A 12206-nucleotide genomic window follows, 5' to 3' on the forward strand; every position below is an offset into this window, starting at 1 on the left:
TCTGCTCTTGCTGTTGCTGCTTCTGCCCTTGCTGTTGCTGCTTCTGCCTCTGCTGCTGTTGCTTGGGATCCTCTCCTGAATGTTTTGTTCGAATATGAGGAGACAAGTTATGAGCCCAAACATATTGTTTGGAGCATACGGGACAGGAATACATGTTCACATGGCGACAGTCCTACTACAAATGACACATTTAGCCTTTTGTCTCTATATAAAAATCTGTTTTCATTCGTTTTGTGGGCACTGCTTCCATGGTGTTTTCCCTGTGGACGACACTTTTTTCCTTCAACTTGGCTTTCACCTGTTGAACGCCTTGTTCGGTGGGAGACGTGAGAGCAAACGTGTCTGTAGCAGTGGGTAAGTCCATCTTGACCCCTTGTTTCTCGTTATAGATGACATAATCATCCACGTTTGTAAAGGGATTGGGATAGCCCTTGGTCTGCAAGTAGTAATATTTGGTCCATTTCTTAGGATCGTACAGATAGGGTCTCCAGTATCTCCTGTTCATTTTTTTGTTGCAGGTGAATACTGGCAGTTGCAGATGAAGTGTCACTATCACAGGTCCACGGCTAAATGAAGTTAGATTGTCCACGTAGCCCTTTATATAGAACTCCCCTCGTGTACAAAAAAGAGCAGAGCGTGGTTTCAATCCACTGTCCTCAGGGTTATGAGCCTAGTGCTCTTCCACTGCGCCACTCTGATTTACTTGCATCTGCCTTGTGTTAAGACATTTATATCAACCAATGACAACCAAATAGTCACAAATACATTCAGTCCCTCTCTTAAACATGTAAATCAAGGTGACTACCCCAGCGAGCCATCTCTTTCTGAGGTACTCCTACCAGGTCTAAGTACGGACAGTTTGGAGACCTTTTTTCATGTTCACTCCAAGGATTATCCTCCACGTCCCAGTTCTTGAGAATGACACCACATTGAACACACTTGCAAGCGTCCCCTCTGAGCAAGTACACAAATCCTGCCCGGGCCATTTGACAAGGACTTTGTTTCATCTGCACAGGCCAATACTGAAACGAATTCAGCCATTCTTGGAACTGTGTTTCAGGTTTGAGAGAGGGATACTGTCCATACATAGGTACCTATCATCACATTCAGTCTTGTCTAATTCTAGTCCCAGAATTGCCATGACCTTTATCTCTCCGCTTTCCTCTGTGCAGAACAGGGTGTATACTTGGGGGCCTCGTCTAGGTAATATGGACAGGAGTTCACTGACCCGATCAAAAGACGTCTGTGGTTTCTCAATAATTTCAGCTTTCATTTAGATGTTAAGCACTCCAAACTGTACCAGTCTGTCGACCACCTCTTCTGCTCTCTGTATCGCTTGCACGAGGCCAGAATAATTCTTCCTCAGATGATCACGGTGAAGGGCTTCCATCTTCAAGAGGGAGAGAGAGAGGCCAGGATATGATGTGTATTCAGGAATGAAACTGGTGCATGATCCGAAATAAAAGGGTTTTTTTATATAGGTAAGACATGAAACCGGATGAAACCGGTTGATCTCTCGATATGGTTGCTATGCGTCTGACCTAAAAATACACCCATGACTGTGAGGACCGCTCAAGGGAGTGGTGAAAAATAAGGTTAGTGTTTTCCAAGGTCATTGACGAAATGTGGTCACACAGGTGTTTGATGACGTCATTTTTCTGCTATTTGAGCCTGTATACAACAAAGGCAGATGGTAAGAATGCTCACTAGATTTGTACATTGTTTATCCAGTGCTGACATACGTTGCCAAATGCCAGAGCAGATTGAAAATAATGACCCATCTTGGGATTGTGCATAAGAGATTTGCTGAGATCGATGTATCTCTACCGAGGACACACTGTTCATTTAGAACGTTGTGAAACTTCGCTTAAACGCACCAATACAATTTATGACTGATATCAGACCGATTGCCTGTCAACGTTTGATCTAAAGCCACAGAATAGTTGAAACGAACCAGTTGTTCTGCCATGAAGAAACAATTTGTTGTCATTGCTTGTTTCAGTGTGGCTATACTTTTTGTGTATCTACATTTCAAATGGAATATATTGAACCTATCACAGTAAGTAGCATTGCATGTATAAATTCAAATCGTGGTATCGCCATTGGATACTCAGGTTACAGAAATCAAGAGGATATAAATTTTCAGATCGTGGTATCGCCATTGGTTACTCAGGTTACAGAAATCAAGAGGATATGAATTAGAACCTTTACTTAAGTGGAGCACTGAGAACACATCTTAGAGATTTCGTATAACTGAGAGTCACACTATCATAAAGAAAATCAACGCAAAACCTGTACCATTCACCGACGTGAAAAAATATACTAAATACCGTGCACTACACACTGTGTGTTTCAATTACCAATAAAATTTCAAATAGAAATAAATATTGGAAAGAAATGTGTCACTGACAAAGTTGCTTTTGACCAGTAGCGAGCTGGCATTAACTATCAACGCACATATCGGAGTAGAAAATGGTGTGTGTCATTGTTTACATATCAATTATGCCACGACCTCTTCCGCTTACGTAATGCTTTCCTCTAAATGCGTGAAGATCCAGGTTAGAACTGATCTTCAGCAACCCATGCTTCAGCAGCCCATGGAACTCGTCACTCACACCAACAGAGACAAACAACGCCCCAAACATCTATAAAGTGAGTTATTGAGCCAATAAGACCGGTTACGATTGCTTACAAGTGTTTTGTGGATCCTATGGGGTCTCAACTGAAGTTTGGAGACTTAGAATTGGAACATTTCGTAGTCTCCACTCCCACTTCCCACCACCACCCGGCGGCATAGGGTTTGGAATGAGAATTGTGTTGTCATGTTGTCATTTTGCTGATTGTGCCGGGCGACATAGAAATGAACCCAGGGCCTCCCTAACCCCCTCGTTACGCTCTTCAGCCTGATAAAGTACAGACACGACTTTCAACTAGAAGAGTGTTTGACATTCGATAACGTCTCAAATCCGTCGGCACTAAAAGATGAAAATAGTGAACTTGAAAAAAGGATTTCATACATTACTAGATGTCGATATTAACTTGGCTGCTAAGAAAATGCGTTATATCCTGATATATTGTTCCCCAACTAGGTCACTGTTTAATACCAGCCCAAATAATCAAAGAAGACAGAAGCCGTGGTTTGATCAAGACTGTCGTATTAAAAGGAAGTGCTATGCAGAAAACATTATATATCTTCCGTAAATTTAAATGTCAGTTAAATTTAAATAAATACTTGTCAGCAAAACGTGAATTTAAGAGGTGTCATCTTAAAATGATTATTACTGTAAGAAAATTGCGGATGATATATGCATTGCAGCAAGGTATGGAGACTGTAAATCGTTTTGGAAGTCTTTGAAATCGCTGATATGTGGTAAGAGAATACAAAGTGGCATTTCTCCAGATATCTGGTTATCGTACTTCGCATCATTACTTTGTCCTGAGCCAGGCAGTTAGAACAATGTTTTTGATGAAACTGTATCTTCTTACATTTTCATTCATGTGACCATCGTAATAACTTGACCCTTACTGATGAACTATTATCGGGTCAAATCACAGAAGAGAAATTGAAGATAGCATTGGCATGCTGAAACGAAACAAGGCTCCGTGCGAAGAAAGTCGAACTAGCGGTAGTCGAACAGAATTTCTTAAGTTATCCAACACTACAACTGTTATTAAATACCTATAATTACTGTTTAATTAGATATTAGATACAGGTCACTTTCCCGAGTGGAATATTGGAATGATTGTCCCTCTGATTAAGTCTGGAAGCAGATCAGATAATTATAGAGGGATCTCGGTGTTATATGTTATTGGGAAAGTGTTACGTCTTGGTTGGATGTTATTTAATTTCATTTCAGAGTCTCAAGCAGGTTTCCGTCCTGATTACTCTACGGTAGACAATATTTTTATCCTACAGTCATTGTGCAGCAAATATCTTTGTTAAAGGTGGCAGATTTTACGTGGCATTCGTCCATTTTAGAAAAAAAAACAGGAAAAAACTGTTATGTATGTTAGTTATAAAAGGTTGCCATGGCAAAATGTTTAACATATTGAAGAATATGTATTCATCAGTTAAAGTTTGTATAAAATCTGGAGAGGGCATCACGCAACAGTTTGAAACGTCTTGTGGTGTTCCCTAAGGTTGTGTTTTAAGCCCTGTGCTATTCATGTTTTTTATAAATGAACGTGTAATTGATATGTATAATAAATGCTATCATGGAATATTTACAAGCCAAGATAGTAAGGCATAATAAGATTCTATATATTGTTTGCAGATGATGTTACAATGTTTTCATTTACAGTAGTAGGTTTGCAAATGAATGTATTTGATGATTTATGTAAAAAATGGAGTCTTGAAGTGAATATAGAAAAACACCCCAAATATGATAGTATTTAGAAACGGTGGTACATTATGGAGAAACGGTAAATGGTACTTTGGGTATAAACAATTTAAAGGTGTTACATATTATACTTAAGGTTGATATTCTCCTCAAGGCTCTTTTGTAATACTCTTGCTTCACATGCATCCAAATCAGTGGTTTCTGTATTTCATTTCAGATATATCTCATTCACTACAGCCTTTGAAATACTAGTATTTGATAAGAAAATTGCTCCTGTTTTATTATACACAAGTGCAATTTGGGGCAGTAATTACCATCTTGTAACAGAGCACGTGCAAACTATATATTTTAGACGATACTTAACGGTGGGAAAGTTTGCATCAAACAAGGCTATACTCGGTGAGACTGGTAGATGTGATATGCCCATACTAACTCAAGTACGATGTATCAAGTACTGGATTAAGTTGTTGAAAATGAAAGTAAATCGGTATCCATATCAATTTTATGTACTACTAAAAAATTAGATAAAAATGGAAAATGTAATTGGCTGTCCAACATTAGAACTATATTGTTTAGAACAGGTTTTTCATTTGTGTAGATAACACAAACTGTTGGTGATGCAGATATGTTTATACGGCAGCTTAGAGAAAGCTTAACTGATATGTACAAACAAATTTGGCATGATTCTATTTGTAACTCATTATTTAACGCACTACTCTAAGCTAAAAGCAATTCTGGAGCCTGAATGTTATATTTTGCAGCTGAATGATAAGTCTCTTCTGAGAGTAGTTTGTAAATTTAGAATATCCCTACATAAAATTGTTTCTTTCAATCGTATAACTAGCTGTATCTGTATAATTGTAATCTTGGGGCGATTGAAGATGAATACCATGTTTTTATGCAATGTACAAAATATAAAGAAATTTCTTGCGAAAAGTACTTGCCGCAGCTGAATGCCATGTCTCAAAGTGAACCAATCATGATAAATGTACTAAAATCTAAAGATTCACGTGTTATTTTAAATCAGTTGCTCTATTTTAAAAAAACATCTGCATACGCATTATTCTTGAAACTAACACGTGGCATTGTAAAATATTGTATCTGTCAATTGTATTATTGGCCGTTAGGCTCACATTACTGAATAGATATGTATGTCTGACTCCTGTTAGAAGCGACGAGTGAGTAAGTGAGTGAGTTTAGTTTTACGCCGCACTCAGCAATATTTCAACTGTAAATAATCGAGTCTTGATCAGACAATCCAGTGATCAACGGCATGAGCATCGATCTGCGCAATTGGGAACCGATGATATGTGTCTCCATGATGTGTCTCCATGATCAGAGATTGTCTGGTCCAGACATGATAATTTACAGACCACCGCCATATAGCTGGAATATTGATGAGTTGGGCGTTGAATAACAAACAAGCAATACGACAAAACAATCTGAATGCGCGTAAAAACTGAGGTACTTTGATAAAAGAAAATATTCCGACAACTAAACTCAGTTATGCTAGGGGTGAACAATTCCTTTGTATCTGTCCTTTTGCAATGTAATCGGTGGGTCACGATGCGCTTGTCTCCTCGCAAATAACATGTGCCATCACGTATGTGAAAATCATTCGTAAACATATACAGTGGAGGTTGTCTAATCCGGCACTTACTGGGACTGAGGAAATAATCCGCTTTAGGCAACGTGCCGGATTGCAGAGCTGATGATAAATAAAAGCCACGGAAGGGACTTTATGCTGCTGTTGACAACCTGCTACGCTTCTGAAACGTTTAGTAATGTGCATCTGCTCACTGATTGCAAGATGTCTGAGCAACAGGCATTCCCTGAAGACATATTTCAGTTACGTTTCAGTTAATGTGTTCTTAAAAGTTGCTTGCGTGTGCCAAAAGAGAATGAGATGACTAAATCAAGTTTTCAAGGGCAACATCTGAAAACCCGCCATCAGACAAGAAGCATCGAAAAAGGAAACGACTGTCTATAAAGAAAAGATCCCCATTCAAATGTTTCCCATCACTATTTGACTTTTACGTAAGATATACTAAATTTCTATTTTGACAGGAAATGTGGCCATATAAGTCTCTAGCATTGCTGTTTTGTATACACTAAATATGTTTCTAAAACTGGGTATGTCAGTTCTCAAACTTTCTCCATGACTGATCTAATAGTAAGCAATTCGTATGGTTTCAGAGTCTACCCTCCGACAAGAGGAGTGACATATCTCTCAGAGGAGGCAATGCGTTATGGAGCAATCTTCGTACCATCCTTGTGTGCTCATCCAAACAAATCACGCTTATATCTCAAACACAGCCACAACGTTTACAATTTAGGAGACCAGATTGAAGTTCAAATAGATCTGTATGATATCAATGGTAACCGGAAGAAGAGGGGAGGCGATTTTTTGAGAGTTTGGATGGAGAACACTGAGCAAGCAGCTTCCGTTTCAGGTCGGGTGGCCGACCTCAATAATGGAAGTTATACGGCTTTGCTTAAAGCTGCCTGGCCAGGAAGGGCAACAATTAAGGCATTCATTGGTACGAGAAGGGAGGAGATTGTTCTCAACTACATGATATACCAAAATCATAGCAGTCTATGGCAGGTTTTTGCTGAGTATCGAGCAAAAAATCTCACGGAGGCAACACAGTGCTCAGTAAGACAAGAAAAATCTTTCATGAACAAATGGTGTAATTTCACGAGTGAGAACGATGGACACAGCTATTACTGCAGGAAGTCCAAAATAAAACAATTAACGTGTAATACATGGTCGCATTCATATAGTGAAAACGGGATCTACGCTCCACTCAATACGACCGAGAGGAGTATTCTTGGTTTGTATGTATTTTTTATCCTATTGTTCTGTTTTTGGTTACCTGACGATCACTTTTAACATGGCATGAAAAGCCAAATGACAACAATATGTTCGAAACTATAAGCAACTGTTTTGTTTATATCGCAGATCTGTGGTGAATCCCAGAGACGATGTTTTACAGAGTTCAGTGAATGTATCAGTCAATGGAGGTAAGTGTGTGTTTCGTTTCATACGCGGTTCACGCTCACCCACAATGTTCACACAACAGCGTGTCACTACTAAACAAGTAAAACCCTTCGAGTCTCACTTGTGAAATCGTCCACTAACAGCGTTGACGGGACGAACAGCGTTCACCGGGCAGCACTTCTGTGTAAAAATAGTAACCAAAAAAACTGTTTATTACTGTTTGCCAATCACTCAAGTTGCCTGTTTGGCGCTTGGAGTTTATAGTCACATGACGTCATCAGACACATTCTCCGCTGGGTGAACAAAGGCAGTTTGAACAAACTCATTTGGCCAATGTGAGACCTCATGTACCTATCATAAGTGCTTCGCTGATAGTGGTGACTGAACACCTGAAATGATTCGCTGAGTGTAGTTTTATGTCATTGTGCACCTGTGCAAGCCACTCAGATATTGCACAGGGTGGGGGGTGGGGGGGATGGTCCACAAACGAACCTTAACGTTACACAAATCGCTTTGATATGCGATATTATTAAAACGCAAAAGGTCGTTGTGCCATGCACTGACATAGAGTGAACTCTGACCATTATAGCTGATAGCGAGATGTAAGTTCTATTTATATTGATATTAAGTGACCGTTGTAAAGGGTTTTATCAGTAACAAACATTGCTTCCTAGAAACAAATCTCGCGCTGAGGAATACCTGCCACGTTATTGTTGTGGTGGATATGTCCTTCATTAGTCTCACAAAGATATTATATTTATGCATAATACTTTTAATTTCTTCATGAGACGCTATTTCTTTTAACAGCTCCTAATAATGTTGAGCTGAAGGCTGCAACAACTCCCTGTAGAAAGCTACCATCGGTGATTACATGGCAACAAAAGTCGCCGAATGGCTTCTTTATGAAGAATAAGTGGCATTCACTGTTATGTTCGGACACCCTTCCCCGCACCGTTGATGCTTACAGACAATGCTTGAAAGGAAAGACGCTCTGGCTTCATGGGGATTCTACAAGTCGTCAGTTTAAAGACGCTCTTCATTCAGTTTTACGCTTCCCTTCACATGCCGACGGACACGTGCCTGCAACAGACACAGATGTTAAGCATAATTTTTCAATTTCCTGGCAGGCTCACGAGCTACCGTTCTATCATGGAAATCGACGCTATAATACCTCAACAAACCAGGGACAACACGTCATGATGGACCGTCTCCCGAACACAACCAAGGACATCGTAGTGTTGTATATGTACGTTCATTTCACGCTTGTCCACCCGGATGTATTCAGGCGACATGTTCAGAGACTTGTTCCTTCAGTAAAGAACCTTTTGGCACGCGCTCCTAATGTTACAATTGCAGTTCGTGGACCACATGCATTTTTTAGACCTAAGCTTGGTTTGTTATCTTACTGGGGTCTTCTGTACACAAATATTTGGCATGAGGCGTTTGCTTCTCTTCAACACAAGCTTGTTTATTTAGATTTCTGGGACATGACAATGGCTAAATCATCCCGGAATTTCCACCCACCGATGGGTACCGTGAAGGAAATGGTCCACAACATGATGTCACTTCTGTGTTTCAGAAAATGAAGATGTTGTTAGTTCATATATTTTAAGTGACGTATTATGCAACCTCACTCAGCAAATGTTATGGTACGTTTTCATGCCTCACCAATCGTCCCTTTCCGTAATTACCAAGAAGACATGCCTCACCACTCGTCCCTTTCCGTAACCTCCAAGAAGACATGCCTCACCACTCGTCCCTTTCCCTGTCACCTCCAAGAAGACATGCCTCACCACTCGTCCCTTTCCGTAACCTCCAAGAAGACATGCCTCACCACTCGTCCCTTTCCGTAACCTCCAAGAAGACATGCCTCACCACTCGTCCCTTTCCGTAACCTCCAAGACGACATGCCTCACCACTCGTCCCTTTCCGTAATCTCCAAGAAGACATGCCTCACCACTCGTCCCTTTCCGTCACATCCAAGAAGACATGCCTCACCACTCGTCCTTTTCCGTAATCTCCAAGAAGACATGCCTCACCACTCGTCCCTTTCCCTGTCACCTCCAAGAAGACATGCCTCACCACTCGTCCCTTTCCGTAATCTCCAAGAAGACATGCCTCACCACTCGTCCCTTTCCGTCACATCCAAGAAGACATGCCTCACCACTCGTCCTTTTCCGTAATCTCCAAGAACACATGCCTCACCACTCGTCCCTTTCCCTGTCACCTCCAAGAAGACATGCCTCACCACTCGTCCCTTTCCGTAATCTCCAAGAAGACATGCCTCACCACTCGTCCCTTTCCGTCACATCCAAGAAGACATGCCTCACCACTCATCCCTTTCCGTAATCTCCAAGAAGACATGCCTCACCACTCGTCCCTTTCCCTGTCACCTCCAAGAAGACATGCCTCACCACTCGTCCCTTTCCGTAATCTCCAAGAAGACATGCCTCACCACTCGTCCCTTTCCGTCACATCCAAGAAGACATGCCTCACCACTCGTCCTTTTCCGTAATCTCCAAGAAGACATGCCTCACCACTCGTCCCTTTCCCTGTCACCTCCAAGAAGACATGCCTCACCACTCGTCCCTTTCCGTAATCTCCAAGAAGACATGCCTCACCACTCGTCCCTTTCCGTCACATCCAAGAAGACATGCCTCACCACTCATCCCTTTCCGTAATCTCCAAGAAGACATGCCTCACCACTCGTCCCTTTCCCTGTCACATCCAAGAAAACATGCCTCACCACTCGTCCCTTTCCCTGTCACCTCCAAGAAGACATGCCTCACCAATCGTCCCTTTCCGTAACCTCCAAGAAGACATGCCTCACCACTCGTCCCTCTCCGTAACCTCCAAGAAGACATGCCTCACCACTCGTCCCTTTCCGTAACCTCCAAGAAGACATGCCTCACCACTCGTCCCTTTCCGTAATCTCCAAGAAGACATGCCTCACCACTCGTCCCTTTCCGTAATCTCCAAGAAGACATGCCTCACCACTCGTCCCTTTCCGTCACATCCAAGAAGACATGCCTCACCACTCATCCCTTTCCGTAATCTCCAAGAAGACATGCCTCACCACTCGTCCCTTTCCCTGTCACCTCCAAGAAAACATGCCTCACCACTCGTCCCTTTCCGTAACCTCCAAGAAGACATGCCTCACCAATCGTCCCTTTCCCTGTCACCTCCAAGAAGACATGCCTCACCACTCGTCCCTTTCCGTAACCTCCAAGAAGACATGCCTCACCACTCGTCCCTTTCCGTCACATTCAAGAAGACATGCCTCACCACTCGTCCCTTTCCGTAATCTCCAAGAAGACATGCCTCACCACTCGTCCCTTTCCCTGTCACCTCCAAGAAAACGTGCCTCACCACTCGTCCCTTTCCGTAATCTCCAAGAAGACATGCCTCACCACTCGTCCCTTTCCGTAACCTCCAAGAAGACATGCCAATCAAAATAGATACCATGGATACAGTATTATCAAATAAAAATATTCCCAACTACTTAAATCGTTTATGGCATTATCACAGGGACTTGGACTCAAGCCATAAAGCCTCATCAAGCCATACACTGTCACTGACAGGGTATTAGTACTACACCCTGAACAAAAGATTTCAAAACTAACTGTGGAAATGTTAGGCTAAAACAATTGGGAACACCAATCCTAATTTAGAGCAGGTCCATGAAGTGATTGATTTTGAGATATCATAATTACTTGTATTTAAAATTAAAGAGAATGTTGTTAAAGATATAATGCTACGGTTTTTAAAGTTGAATAACTATTCCCATCCTGGTTATGCAACACTTTTAACCACAGGTTTCACCTGTCAGAAAGTGACAATTATGTTACCAATTAGCTGTCATTTCTGGTTTTCACTTTTCAAAAGAAGGTAACTTGTTAGAGAAAAACACAATGCCTAATTTCCAAAAACGCATACATCCTGTTTAAAGTAAAAGATAATTTCAATAGTGGCTTTGTTTTTAACCTGAAAAGTATCAAACCTATTGTGATAATTGCTATTTTCCAATCAGACAACCTATAGTGGCAAAAGATGTAAAGTAAATATGAAAGGCGTCACAGTTCCCTGTGGGCATTACGTTATTATTTAAAAAATCATGGAAAAATATTCACCATCATACTGAAACGTAGCAAACAGAATTTTGCTGTCGAATGTGAAGCTTTGGATAAGAATAATCTGACTGTCTGTGAGAGATTCAAATACATAAGGGCTCTCACTTGTTCAGCTGAGTGTATTTCTGAGGATTTTGTGGCTTGTCCTGATTGTACGTGCGTTTCCAACAGTTTTAGGTAATGTAATTATAAAATCGTTTAAAAAAATAATATATCTCTATGTAACTAAGCAAGTTTAATCTCTGATATCTGGCTTATATTTCACATCTCTACGGATGTTTTAGTGTATTTTATTTAATTTGGCCACTCAAATCTTTCAGCGAATTTATTACAAATTCCATTCCAGTGGTATGCCAGCAAGGTAAGACGAATGTTCAGTTTGAAAAAATATCTTAAAGTTATTTTTTTCTGCTTTGAGATTTAATGCATCTGTATTGTTTTGAATGAATTGTATTTGCATATTCAATAAAAAAAACCACTTATGATTATTAAACCCTTTTCAGAAAAATGACTGAAATTATAAGGTGAACATCTGGTAATAATTACGTCAGAATATAACATTTTCCCCTTTCTTTTAGTTGTATCAAGAACGTAAATTCTTTGAAATAAGTAAACAAAAGCAAAAAACAGCAATACAAGGTATGTGTACTTAGGTAATGGAATCAAACAGCAATCGAGTTATCGTTCCTGTTTGAAGTAGATCTGATGTAACTATCGAGTCACTTTTCGGCCTTT

The 12206-nt window shown here is 40.7% G+C and overlaps 1 protein-coding gene across 1 annotated transcript; it reads left to right on the top strand.

Annotated features, from left to right (window-relative positions):
• The first annotated feature begins 6912 nt into the window (after nucleotides 1-6912).
• On the top strand, nucleotides 6913-8927 carry LOC137277008 (NXPE family member 4-like). Its single transcript, XM_067808670.1, has 3 exons — nucleotides 6913-7178; nucleotides 7303-7364; nucleotides 8149-8927. Exons 1-3 carry the CDS (start codon nucleotides 6913-6915, stop codon nucleotides 8925-8927), a joined length of 1107 nt encoding a protein of 368 aa, XP_067664771.1.
• Nucleotides 8928-12206: the final 3279 nt, after the last annotated feature.

This window comes from Haliotis asinina, chromosome 3, assembly GCF_037392515.1.
Source record: "Haliotis asinina isolate JCU_RB_2024 chromosome 3, JCU_Hal_asi_v2, whole genome shotgun sequence".
In the NCBI taxonomy this organism is placed as follows: Eukaryota; Metazoa; Mollusca; class Gastropoda; order Lepetellida; family Haliotidae; genus Haliotis; species Haliotis asinina.